Here is a 14,399-nt window from a genome sequence, read left to right as displayed (position 1 = left end):
ACGTCACGACTGGTCGTCGCGCTTGGTATAAGACCGTGGTGACGCAACAGGTGCTTCCTTTACTGCTTTCTGTTAACTCGAGGGTGAGGTTTGGTTTTCTTTTCGCGAGGTGCGGGAGGGAATCCGGCTCCATCCTGGAAGCTGAAGCTTCCCCGCGTCCTGAACGCCCCACGACGGCCACGGGCAGGAATCTACATAGGGAACGAGAATAACTCCTGGGTTGGGTTTCCCTGGGGTCTGGAGGGAGAGGTCTAGAAGTAACCCTCCACTCCCGGTTTTACCGGGGAAGGAGGCGCGCGCCCCTTCTTCGTGCGCGCCTACGTGAAGTAATGTTGGCCTGGGGGTATAATTTGTACTAGGTACGCCTAGACCCCGACACTATTTACTCGGGCGTCTTGTACTTAATTCTACCTGAAGAGGAGGCTGAGCTGCGAATCGGCCTCTTCCCCCCCCCCCCATAGTTAGAACGCTGCGCTCTCTTTGCACTTAATTTCAGTGCAAAGCTGCATTAAAGCTCCTCAAAGTAGAGTCTCTGCTGTGGCATGATACTTAAGGTTTCTCAGATCTGAGAGTGTCTCTGTTGTTCCTCGCTTTTTAAAATTACGTATAGTACTGACTGTAGCATTTGCTCCATCATGGAGAGGCCTCGCTAGGCCTAGGAAAACAGAATGAGTTTAAACAAGGAGTGGCTAACCTGTGGCCCTCCAGATGTTGCTGAACTATAACTCCCATCATCTCTTGCCATTGGCCATGCGAGGAATATACAGGGGGCCACAGGTCAGCCTGGGTTTCAATAATGTGAATGTGAAGCGCAGAATGTTTTTATGATGGAAGGCCTTTGGAATTAATAATGGAGTGTGAGGTGATGAGAGTAGGGATGTGTGTAAATGGTACCAGAAGGAAAAGTGTGGGTTAAATGTTAGAAACCCTTTGTGAAGCAGCACAGTTGACCATAACATGGTTTCGGTCATATCTTTCTTGAGTATCTAAATTTGTGTTAAAGCCACAACACAAGAAAATGCCTTTCTTCCTTGGTTGTAGTCTTCAGCAAAGGGTGTAATACAGACCAGATCTGTATTATATTGTACCTGTAGATTCTCATGTCGCTTTTTCGCTTAGATTTAAAATGAAGACCATTCTCAGCAACCAGACTGTCGACATCCCTGAGAAAGGTATGTGCGCTCCCATTTGGGTGTCTTTTTTTTTTTTAAAAGAAGTATCAAAAAATTATTTAATTTTTCTGTCGTGTAGTTGCTTTGTGTCGTACTACGGTTTAATTATCTCTCTCTAGTTGATATTGCTCTGAAGGGGCGGACAGTTATTGTCAAGGGCCCCAGAGGAACCTTGCGAAGGGATTTCAATCATATCAACGTGGAACTGTCTCTCTTGGGAAAGAAACGCAAGAAGGTGAGCAATTTGGGGATGTTGTAAAACTTACTACATTTCTCCCTTTTCTGTTTTTGCTGACAGGGGAAGTCGTTGGCCCTGTGTGAGCTTTTCAGATTCTGTGTTAGCTTTATATTGTCAGCCACAGTTTTCTTAGTTTCTATGGCTAGAACTACACATTTGGTAGTAGATTTGGGTCTACTGTGTGTTGAACAGTTGCAAAACAGTGCAGTGAGGTGGCATTTGGCTGTAGAAAAGCAGAAGGTGAGAGGGGGTGCTTAATCTTTCCGTGCCCATCGCTTTTCCTTACAACCCTCTCTTTCTAGCTGGACACCTTCTGCAGGGTGGTGGAGAGTTGGACTAACCGAGCCATCCAAATGATGGGTAGCTGGTGGAAGAGGAGCTAGAGGAAAGCTCCATGGCATCCACTTCCCGCTGGTGAACCATTGGCCCTGCTGAGCTCCAGCTCCATGAGGAGCTGGGAAGGAAGAAGCTGGCTCTGACAAATTGGCCTCCTGGGGAGTAAGCTATCCCCATAGATGCCCATTACAATTTTTTACTCCACCGTTTGGGGGACGGCTTCGAATGTGTGGAGGATCTCGCACAAGTTCTCCCTTCCTGCGGCTCCTTCCCTTCCATGCCCCCAGAATGCCCCGTTTTGGGGGCTACCCTGGCAGCGGTATGGCTCAGCCACAGTGGAGGGCTTCTGCCGGCAGAGCCTGATAGCACCAGGAGCCTGCCAGATCAGCCGGAGGTCTGCTGCATCCAACTCCCCCCAGCTCTGCGGGAATATGAGTTGGATTGCGCCCTAAAATGATTTTGCTTGTATTGGTGTGCTGCCAAAGTGTTCTGTAGCTGCATGGGTTGTTGTGTTATTGCTTTGTTTTATGGCATGATATATTTATTGTAAATCATGTTGTAAGTCATGTGGAGACCTTTGGGTGACAAGTGATTAATAAATCTAACTGATAATGATGTCATCTGCCATTTTTAAAGTGAAAATTTTCATTTTTTTATATACCACTTAATTAGTGAAGTTTCTAAGTTCTCTGTGAGCCAAGCTAAAGGTAATTTTGCGTAGTTTGCCTGATAAAATAATCATGGTTGCCTTTGCAATGTCAGCTAAGAGATTACCAGAGGACATTTTTTACTTCATTCTCCATCACTGTGGGTTAGATCCAAAAATGCCTAAGCCTATTTATGTAAAAATAAACTAGGGATAAACAGCAGAGTAGATCAAGGTGTTTGGTACTTGGTGCTGTTAGAAATATGCTTCTTGTTGGTCAGTTGCCAATCTCTGCAAATTGTTTTTTTAGCCTTTCTTGTATCGGCAAATGTCAGATTGCCTGTATAATTATGTAGAGCTGTCCTTTTATCTAATAGTCTGTCTCCAAACAACGATTGTAGCATTGTTTGTTTGACTCATCCTTGGTCATATGGTAAACAAGTTGTGAATCCTGACCTTACTCCCCAGTTAAAAACTTACAATTTTGTATATGAATAATATACTTGTTTTCTAAGCGTGGGTCCTTAAGTAGCTAAAGAGCACTTTCACACAAGAGGGAAGTATTAGCAGGGTTCAGGGAACCCCAAGATTTGCAGTAGTACAATAAGTTATGTGGGGGGGAGCCTCAGAGGGTAGGCAGCCCCAGAGCAGCTCAGTGAGATCTGAGCTTACTTGATGGGCACAGTATGCTTACTGGTGGTGGTGGTGGAATGGCCTAGAAAGGCTGGAAAAGGAGCAGTCCATACTACAAGATTTTGTTGCAGATCCCACTTGTTTAGCTGGATACATACTTGACTAAATATATAATAATTGAGATACGACCTATCAATTTCTTTAAAAGTTAAAGAAACTTGACACTGGTTCTCATAAGATGCTTTCTGCACGCAATCAGTCCTGACCATCCCTGGGCATGCATGCATCCAATGATGTCATCAGTGAACTGAGTAAATACAGCTGATGCACCACTGGCACTAATTCTCTTGTGATTGGAGTAGCTTGAAAAGTGTCAGTTAAATTGCTGGCTGTCAAAGTGCAGGTTGTATTTTTGTACATAAAATTTGCTATTTAATCTTAGTGTGCCCAAGGATTCTCAACAGAATTTCTTAAAGAAATTAATGTCCTGTGTGAACCAGCCCTCAGCAATGTTTTCTTTTACACATGTGTGTAAGAGAGTGGGAAAATGCATGTAGCAGTGGGACTTGGCAGACGAGTATATCAGTTCAACTTGATTGTTTGGTAAATAATTAGGAATTGGAAATATTTATCACTTTTCATGTGGAAATTCATTAATGAAACTTTTAATTCTTATAACGATTTAAAGGAAACTTTGTTTTGTCATAAAACTGGAAAGGAATCATTTGATATGTTTATGTGTTTTCAATTTTCATAGCTGCGTGTTGACAAATGGTGGGGTAACAGAAAGGAGCTGGCAACAGTTCGCACAATTTGCAGTCATGTGCAAAACATGATCAAGGGTGTCACACTGGTAAGTCTTCAGTGAAAATTTGCTAAAAGTGTTGGTATAGCTATGTTTGCAGCACGCTATTTTAAATTTGCCATTTGGGATTTAAAATGGTTTAATATTGGGTTGTTGTTGTTTTTTAATAGATTTTTTATTTTTTATTTTGTTTCTTCACATGTATGTATATATGACATGAATTTTCTCATTTACATCAGACACCAGTATAATTAAGAAGCAATAGTTATTCAACAACAACAAACAAAGAAGCATTCAAATGCTAACAAAGAAAATAAAATCTCTCAGACACTCAGCCTCTGACTAAACTGATATGCAGTCTAAATGATTGTGAATAAATTCTGTTTCCTTTCTGTTAGGCCATTACATTGTTTATAAGTGTCTCCATATCCGCCAGGCTTCCATTGATGGACGATGCATAAACGTATCTTCCAAAGTGTATTCAATAAAGGAGTGCCAAGTTAAATAAAAGGAGTCTGGTTTTTCCTTACCCTGTCTTAGTTTTAGTTCATGTGTAAGTTTTTCCATTATGGCTATATTCCAGAGGGAGTTATACCATTGTTTTATTGAGAGGTCATTTGCTGATTTCCACTGCGATGCAATTGTTAATTTTGCTGCTAAGGTCATGTAGATGATCAATTCTTTGGAGAGCAGCTTTGCGTTTGTAGCATCAAGTATGTTTAATAGCAATAATTTTGGCGTAAAATCAAAGTGTTCTTTAGAAATCAACAACATTTCATCATAAACCCTGAGCCAAAAAGCTTGTATTGTTTCACATTCCCACCAGAGATGAAAATATGTTCGTTTGTTCCCACAGTCTCTCCAGCATAGTGGAGAGGCCGTGGAAAACATGCGTGATATCTGGACAGGTGTGCGATACCATCGATGTATCATTTTCAATGAATGTTCTTTGACATAGCTAGAGACAGTCTTAAACGGTTTCGTTTCCCATAACCTATCCCAGTCTCGAAGTTGTATTTCAGAGCCCAGATCTGTCTCCCATATTTACTTGAGAGAAAGAGTGGATTTTAGAGATGAGTTAAGCAAAATGAAGTAAACTTTAGAGACCAGACCTTTTTCTCCTTTGTGTGTATCTTGGAGTAAGTGCTCAAATTGTGTTAGAGATCTTGTTGCTTGTTGTTTCGTGTATTTTAAAATAATAAAGCTGCGGACCTGGGCTAATGTTAGCCAGTCCAGTTTTATTCCTCTCAATTTCAGTTTTAATTGTTCAACTGAAAGGGGAAGAGAGTTTGCAAAGAAATCACATAATCTATGGAGTCCCCTCATACTCCATTCTTTTAGCTGATATTCCCTGTCAGTAGTATAAAATTTGGGATGAAAGGCAATAGGTATCAAAGGTGAAATTATGGGGGCCAATCTGTTCTGCCATAATTTCCAGATCTGAAACATACATTTAGTAAATGGATTGGCCATGTTATTGATAGTTTGCTGTCTTACTGAGAGAAAGGGTAAGGACCTGAAGCATCAGCGGCAAGGTTGATTTCCATCTCCACCCAGTGTTTCTCCTTTATGTTTTTAATTAAGTACACCATTTGACGAATTTGAAAGGCATATAACATATTAATGTTAGATTTGGAATGCCCCATCCCCCTAAATTTGATTTTCTATAGATTAAAGTTTGGGCTAATCTAGATTTTTTCTGCTGAAAAATAAATTTGATAATTGTACGTTGCCATGATTTTATGACATCGCTAGATATATGGATAGGTAAAACATGAAATAGAAATAGGAATCGAGGAAGTAGCATCATCTGTAATGCAGCTATTCTGCCTAGCATTGAGAAAGTTATTTTTCCAAGATTTGAGATTACTTTTAAGTTTTCTAATAATTGGGTTATAGTTTAAATAAAACAATTTATTTATATTTTTTGATATAATGACCCCTAGATATTTAATTTTTTTAGCACAAATAGAGATTCCCAATGCTGCTTTAACTAATTTTTGTTTATTAGGACCTATGTTTATAAACAGGGATTCGGATTTGGTGTAATTAATGGTGAATCCCGACATGTCCTTATATTTTTGAAATAAGTTTTTTAAGCTATCTGAGGACGCTAGTGGATCTGAGAGAAGGAGGGCCGCATCATCAGCAAACAGGCTTATTTTGTGAGTGGATCCATTAAAGTTGTATCCTTCAATGGTGGATTCCTCTCTCACTGCTTGAGCCAAAGGTTCCATGGTTAAGGCGAATAAAAGCGGTGATAATGGACATTTGCTTGAGATAAATCATGGATTTTGATATTTTTGAGATTTCTAGGGCTTCTATTTTTTTCCTTATGGTGTCTAATTCATGTCTAATTTTAATAGAGCCTGATAGTTTATGTTGAAGTTCCAGCTTTTGTAGTTCTTCGTATAGGTTATTTTTTAGGATGGATTTTTGTTTTTGTAGTTTATTTTTCTCTGTAATACAGCATCCTCGTATTACCGCTTTCATTGCATCCCAAATGATATTTTCTTTAACTCCTATCCCTGTATTGTGTGTAAAGTAATCCTTAATGGCCAATTGGATAGCATATGTTGCTAATTGATTGGTAAGTAAAAAGTTATCAAATTGCCAGGTAGGTGTTATTTCATCTTTCTCTCTCATAGTTAATATTGCCCATACTGGAGCGTGATCTGATATTGAGAAAGACCCAATCTGTGATTCCTGTAAAGTAGTTTGTAAAGTGTCAGTTATGAGGAGGTAATCTATTCTGTAGTAACGTTTATATCTAAAGGAGTAAAAAGAGTAGTCCCTGTCAATTTTTTGTAAAGATCTCCAAGCATCCACTAAGTTGAATTTAGATAGGATATCTTGAAAGTTAGTTTTGTTGGTAGACTGAGTAGGTATAGCTGAAGCGGTGTTTACTGATTTGTCCCATATTGGATCAGCAGCCTAGTTTAAATCTCCCCCCACTATCAATTCACCTTCTCCAAATTTAGATAATTTTGATAAGGAAGAGGTAAGGAAATGCAATTGTTTTTTGTTGGGTGCATATAGCGATGCTAAAGTCAACTTTTGATTTCCCAGTTGTCCTTTAACAAATATTAGACGACCTTCTGTGTCTTTATAGGTCTGTATGTGTTTAAAAGGGAGAGACTGTGCTATCAGTATAGCTACTCCTCTGCTTTTGGATGAACCATGAGAGGAATATTGCTCTTTATAATAGTTATGGGGTAAGAGTCGTGAAATCTCTTTGCTATGGTGTTGTTTCTTGGAGAAAAATTATGTGTGGCTGATCATTTAAAATAAAATTGGAAATTCTTCTTCTTTTGACTGGGTTGCTCAAACCTTTAGCATTCAGAGTGTAAATTTTTACATTACCTTCCATAATCAGATTAAGGATGATATGAGGGATGCATCAATCCCCAGCTTCGGCCCACATAACTTATGTCCCATACTATCAGCAAATTCAGTTTGCCAGATATGTGCCAGAGAGAAACAATAACAACTATTAACATCATACAAAATACAACCATTGAACCCACTTTTGGCAGAGTCCCTATTTCTTGGTGGGACTCTGTAACACCTCTTTAAGAGTGTGTTATCCTATGCAGGTAAAACCGTTATAAAATAAAAAAACCACTAGTTAACATTATTTCCCCCCCCCCCCCGTTCCTGCAATTTATAATTTGACTTGTTTTATTTATTTATTTATTTTCCCCTCCCCTTACTTCTCCCCCTTTTTATAATTGTTGTATATTTAATATTGTTAAATAACATATATATTTTACAACAGAATGTCTTAAGCCCTAACATGGCTAAATTGAAAAACCAGGTCGCATTTAAAAGAAAAGGTGACCTGTAATAATGAAATTTGCTTAAGTGAGGTGTTAAACATGACACAAACCGTGTTATATTAGACCTGTGGATTTGGTTATGAATTTCATTTTCCTCTCTGAGTGAAAGAGTTGGATCGTAAAGGACGTGGAGTGCAGAGTGGTTCTGTTTGTTTGTTGAGTGTGAGGCGTTTTTTCTTGGAGAAGACTGTATTCCATTTTTCAGAATCTTGGAAATCTAGCTGTTCCTCTTCTTTATCCAGTTCTTCAGTGTCCCAAGGAATTTCTAAGTTTAATAGGCAAAGGATGTGGCATGTTTCTTTTTTTGTGGTAGCTGTGTGTAATATGCCATCTACTTCAACGCAGAGACGAAAAGGAAAACCCCATCGATATTTGATTTTAGCAGTTTGCAGTTTTTCTGTTGCTGGCCTCAGTTCTCGTCTTTTCCTCAGAGTTTCCAGACTCAGGTCTTGGAGAACCATGATTTCTTTATTGTCGTATCTCAAGCCTCCTTTGTCTCTAATGGCTCTCATAAATCCGTCTTTTAATTGAAAATGAGTAAAAGCCACTATGATATCTCGTGGCATTGCAGTACTTTTAGGTTTGGGTGCTAAGCTACGGTGAGCACGCTCCAAATCTAGTGCGGTGACAGGGACTTCAGGGAGTACTTTGGACCACCATGTTGTAAGAAATGTAATCATGTCTCCCTGTTCCTTTTCTTCGGGGACCCCACGAAAGCGTACATTCCGACGTCTTGCTCTCTTCTCCTGTTCATCCAATTTTGTGTTTAATTCTCTATTAGCTTTTAAAAGTAGTTGGACTTTGTCAGAGGTTTTAACACTTAATTCCATGGCTTCGTTAGCTGTCGTTTCAATAGCCAGGGTTTTTTGTGCTAAATTATCCAGTGTATCCTTTGTGGATTCAAAGGCTTTTTGCCATTCAGCTATTAATAGGGTATGCATGCTCTGAACTCAAGTCATTACTGTTTCCAACAGGTTTTCTATGTTAACAGACGCCATTTCCCCTTGCCCTGCTTTTCCGTTTTTCGCTGCCATTTTGGGCCTTTGTTAGGTGCGATTTTTTAAAACACTAAATTAAGATAGTAAAAGGCCTTAAAGCTTAGCAAATTGTGCTCACAAACGTGCTACAGGGCTTCATTTAACAGGGGTCGAAGAAAGAAACAAGAAGTGTTACCACAAAGTCATTGTAGTTGCCGTTAAGCGCTTGGTGGGAATCAGAGCAGTCGTTCTAAGCTGCAGCCAGGTTTCACGTGTCCCCTGGTGGTCTGTTTAATATTGGGTTTTGATGAAAGAATACTTAAGATTTTAAGTAGTTTTAATTTTTGTTTCTTTTGATTTGATACTAAATGTGTATGGTTTCAGGGCTTTCGTTACAAGATGAGGTCTGTGTACGCTCACTTCCCCATCAACGTGGTTATGCAGGAGAATGGCTCACTTGTGGAAATCCGTAACTTTCTTGGAGAGAAGTATATCCGCCGGGTGCGCATGAGGCCAGGTAAAGAGCTAGTTAGCATGGTGGTATGTTACTAAGCTTGATATATGAGAGGAACTGGCTGGTGGGGGATAATTACAACTATACTTCAAATTAATCGTATAATGTTATCTGAAAACTTGTACTTTTCCAAGCAAAGTTCTTATACATTGTGGGTATCATGTTAGCAGCACCAAAAAACCAGAAAAGTTTGCAGAATCTGTGATATTTGTCTTTTTGAGTTCTAACTCACTCTAGATTACCTCATGTTTTTCAGTTAAAAGTATCTTTAAAACACCAATTTCATAAGCCACAAACCTGTAAGAATAATTATGATAATTCAGCCCAATTAAATTTCAGTAACGAGTAAAATCTCCCAGCGCTGGTTTAATTCCAGCTACAAAAGGCCAGTCTAATGAGAAAATGTTACATTACTCTGGCTTGCATGTCATGTGATTTCACAGGAAAGGAAGCTGCCGCAGAGAATGTCTGTCTCAGTGCCACTGAGCTTAATGTACCAGTGGCATGGTCAAGATGGTTTTGGAGTTGGGGGGGTTATAATGGAACATGGGCTACTTGAAGCACCTTGACTTGTGCTCCAAAGGCTACAAGAAGTTAGTGTAGATGCTGCGTCAACTGATGTAATGTATTCTTGGTGGACAGCAAGTTCAAGCATTCTTCTTGAGATAGTAACTTCTGAGCAACGCTTAAGGGCAAGCCTGTGCACTCGAGATTGTATTGGACAGAGGATTGCACCTATTTCCTCAGATGGTACCGGTAAAAAATTATCCACGCCTCTGTCACAACATGAAGTCTCAATCACAATAATAAATTATATTACAAATGTGATGGCTAAATAGTGCAGAATCCCATCATTGACAAGTGTCTCACTTGCCTCAGGCCTGTGGATCTCAGTATTTCAGTATGTGTAGACAGGATATAACTTATTGTGGTAAAGGATCTTGATTAGATAATTGTGGTATTTGGATAAACATAAAGGTGTGTGATATTCTAATTCATCTTTTAATAATAGACTTCTTTCAGAAGGATAAGCTTTGCTTGAACAAATATGTACTTTTCTTACTACTTTTAAAGGGGTCAATTGTGCAGTATCTCAAGCCCAGAAGGATGAGCTGATCCTTGAAGGAAATGACATCGAATTGGTATCTAATTCTGGTATGTCAGTTAATCATCATATTGTGGAAATAATAGTTTTACGAGGAAGACATAATGTCAAAAGTTCAGAGAAACTTTTTAGCTGCACTGTTAAGTAAGCCTGTAAACAAGTTTTTAAAAATATAATTATTTTATTAGGCCAGTCTAACGTAAATTAACCATGTTTTTGTTAATAGCTGCCTTGATCCAGCAAGCCACCACAGTCAAGAACAAAGATATCAGAAAATTCTTGGATGGTATCTACGTTTCTGAGAAGGGAACAGTACAACAAGCAGATGAATAAACCTCTTAATAGGTTGGTGCTTTTTTCATATTGAATGTACGGTGTATTCTGTAAAGGACTGATTTTCGTCTTACAGCCTGGAGGGTGAGATCTTTTATTCACAGGGAGATTTTTGGTAACCAGAATATCAGAAACAGAAGTGCCTATGTAGTAGACTGATCTATGACCCAGGAAATCTCTGGTTCGTATCTAATCTCAGCCATACTGGACTACGTCATAAGACTATCTTGGAATTATATATTCAACAGAAACTTTTACAGAGAATTCCTCTATTCACCAAGTGACAACTTGGTAAGCTGGTCACCTGATCAGGATGGCAGGGGAGTGTGAAGATACTCCTTGTCACTTACCAGGGCAATAAAGTAACTGCCTTAGTATTTCTTCTTGAAATGAAATGCGGTATATAAACTCTTATCACCTGAGGTGAGAGGTAGGTAAAGGAGGAGCCTGGACTAAAAGGGCTTTGAGCACCACTGATCGGTGGTGCTTATCATGTCCCTAGTGAAGTGGTTCCCACATGCCTGTCATGGAAGTGCTGTGCAAGGCGCTTTGCCAGCTTCCTTTGGAAAGGAAAAAAATGCTCCAATTTTAAAAGGAGCACTGTTTTTCTTTCTAAAGGAGCAGTTTGTATTCAGAGTGGTTCCCCCAGTGATTTGAATACAAACTGCTTTCTCTGCAGAGGAGAAAATGCTCCTAAAACTTCAAAGGGGCCTTCTCTAATCAGAGAGAACCTTTTTAAAGATGTGCTTCCAGCACCAGCCGGATCCAGTACCCCTCTCCCCCGGCTCAGAGGCTGCACCTTGTCATAGGAAGAGCAAGGAGTTTTCTGGTTTTGAATCATTTGCTTTCTGATTAAAAGGGAGTTAGGCACAGAGTAAAAGCTAAGTAACTTTCTTCATAGAATTGAATTGTGTTGCTGAACATCAGGACAATGGCCCTGCCTTTCTTGTGTAAAGGGAACACTAAGGGTGGCTTACAGTTTCATAAAACCAGCAATACAAAACAACCAAGCAACATGACAGGAGCAGTAGAAGTTAGGGGTGTAAGTGGTTCAAAATCTTAGGTTGATTTTGCATAATTTGTGCTTCCTATTTGCTTGTCACTTGAATTCTTGATGAATCACAACATTCCCCATTATTTGGATATAACTTTAAACCATACTCGTCATGTTATTTTGGAGATTGTAAGAGGATTGCAGTTACTGTAAAATGTTGGTGGTATACAGTTTTAGCTGTTTTTAATAATCGAATCTATTTCATTGTTTTAGATCCTAAAATGACATCCTGGGTACACAACAAACCTTCAGTTCAAATCAGGAATTGGATATAGGACCTGAACAGTTTGAAAATGTTTGAAGAAAAATAAAACAATATATTTCAATATTTTGAGTTTTGTCATTGAGCATGCAACAGTACTAATACTTCTGTTTGAGTCATTTGTATTAAATGCCTGATATGGGTTAATTTGGAAAATCAGCTCTGAAAATGGAGTAAATACTGTGAAGGAGCAGTCTGTTCAGTTTATGTATTTAAAACATTTCTACCCTACTCTTAAGCCAAAGAAGCTCCTAGAGCGGCTTACACAAAATCTAAAAACAAAGCCGAGCCTGCACTAAACTTACAACAACAAAACTTGGGCATAGTTCTTAATGACCAGCTACAATGGAATGGTCTGCTCAGTTCTTCACAGTGGGTAACATCCTGCTCCACTTGATGGAATGCATCCATCAACAGAATCAAGGAAGGAGGCAATTTGGGGCAGTTCCTTTCCCCTTCAGCCTGATATGCCTCCCCCAAATTGGCTCTAGTGGATCCCCCAAACCTCCAGGGCAGATTTTGGGGGGGCAGGTATAGGGGTGTGGGGGAATCCCCTCCCTCATTCCACTGGCCAGGGTACCTTCTATTACCACAGGGGAAGTGTTGGATACTATTCAATATAAACACTTGATTAGTGGTCATCAAGTTGTGTTCTCTAGTTTTTTAAAAAAATTCTTATGTAGTATAACTGAGTGAACTTTACGGTAAAATGGAATAGTAGATATCAATCTGCAGCCCATTTCAAAACTGACAATGGAGTAGAAGTTTTTACCTTGATTTTAGGGGGAAGGAGAGGTTGACAATAGGCAAACAATGCAGTGCAAGGACTTTAGCTTTCTGGATCAATGTATAACATTAAAAACATACATGCCTGCCTGTCTCAAAACTACACTACTCTGTTCCCTGACCACCAAATATCATTTTGAGGGGATGTTTTGAATTAACCTTTATGGAGAAGTTCTGTGATACGGTGTATGTATAATTAAAGTCATGAGCCATTGTATTCTATTGAATGTTAATTGTTTTGTTGGACTTTTTCAGTAAAAATGATACTTAAAACTAGAGCAACTGCCCTACCCTAGACTAGCCAAGGAACCTAAGATAGCTTGCAACATAAATGAATAAAAGTCCAAACAAGAGATGTAGGGTTGGATCAAGACTTAGCCATGCTTACGATAGATGCATTGAATCAGATCCATTAAATCATGACTTCTTATTGAGTTTTATTTTGTCTGTTCTAGCCTCCCCCAACCTGCTGTCCTTCACATGCTGGCCAGGAGTGATGGAAGTCCAAAACATCTGGATGGCATTAGATTGGGGGAGGGTGGTCTACTCTAAACATGACCAAATCTAGATCTAACCCACAGTTGCAACTATTACATCATCAGTCAATTCGTTCATTCCTTGGAGTCAGTTATTGTGACCAAGGTATTCATGATCACAGTTCAGCTAGAGTGAGTACAAAGGCCTAACCCTTTAATTTTTATGTCCTGGTTACATCAAATTATATTTGCTTAGATGTTTTTCAGTGCTGCCCCAGCAAACACCCTACCCAGGTGGAAACCAGAGATTCACTTCTCACTTGGAATGTTCTCAGTGGGTCGTTTATACTGACCTTTTTTCCTTATCTTAATTTCCTGCTCTTGGATAAAGTTAATTGTTTAAATGTATCAAATAACAAGTATTCCCTGCACAGTACAAGAGCCCTAACATACGGAAGAGGACTGCTTGCAAATTGGATGGAGTTCTGACTTAGTTATGCATTTTGTTGACTGCTCTGGTATCTGTAGAGATAAAGGGCAATTAAAAATATTTTTAATTAATAAAATTGGTGCAGTAGCTTGGCTAACGGTGACATGGGATTGTGTAGCTTGTCTATGGTCATGCTGTGTCACAATGGAAGCTGCATTATATTCTGAGGGCAATAAGGAAGATGCCAACTGCAGCATATAAACAACTCAACCATAATGCGTTGTGGGTGGGGGAAAGCTTGTACAAATGAAAGAACTCTTGAGCATTGTTTTGCTAGACTGAAAAAAGGCCTTGTCAGCTTTAGAAGAGGCTTTGCTAGTGGAAAGTCATAACCAGATCTAACACTTTTTGTGAGTTATGAAGATAACGTACATTGGTTGATTAAACTTGGTCTGGTCCAAGAAAGAAAATACAGACAAATGTAACACTTAGAACACTGGCTAGTTTAGGAGTGTGCTCACTTTGTTCAATATAAATTTGTTTTTGTTTTTTTCCAGAGATGAACTTGCAAAAGTTGGTTTTGAAAGCTTGCAGCCTTATTCAGTTAGAAACAAGGAAAAGCCTGCAGTGGAGGGTACTGATTGGCTAGTGATTGTGAGGATGCAACCAACACACCCTGTTCTCCCTCATTCCATTTTCAACTTAACACTGCTGGTTTTTAAACAAGGATGAATAATTGATTAATTTTTTTCTAAAAGACTAGTAACACGCCTGACACTTGTAGGGATGGACA

General features: G+C 39.3%; 1 protein-coding gene across 1 annotated transcript; it reads left to right on the top strand.

Annotated features, from left to right (window-relative positions):
• Positions 1-58: 58 nt before the first annotated feature.
• RPL9 (ribosomal protein L9) lies at positions 59-11,978 on the top strand. The gene is made up of 8 exons (XM_061582926.1): positions 59-83; positions 1,120-1,172; positions 1,292-1,407; positions 3,783-3,878; positions 9,031-9,163; positions 10,235-10,315; positions 10,492-10,610; positions 11,866-11,978. The coding sequence occupies exons 2-7, from the start codon at positions 1,127-1,129 to the stop codon at positions 10,596-10,598; spliced, it is 579 nt and encodes a 192-aa protein (XP_061438910.1). The 5' UTR covers positions 59-83; positions 1,120-1,126; the 3' UTR covers positions 10,599-10,610; positions 11,866-11,978.
• Positions 11,979-14,399: the final 2,421 nt, after the last annotated feature.

Source organism: Rhineura floridana, chromosome 9 (genome assembly GCF_030035675.1).
Source record: "Rhineura floridana isolate rRhiFlo1 chromosome 9, rRhiFlo1.hap2, whole genome shotgun sequence".
Lineage (NCBI taxonomy): Eukaryota > Metazoa > Chordata > Lepidosauria > Squamata > Rhineuridae > Rhineura > Rhineura floridana.
The sequence above is the reverse complement of the archived record's forward strand: the minus strand, read 5'-3'. Positions and strand labels throughout refer to the sequence as shown.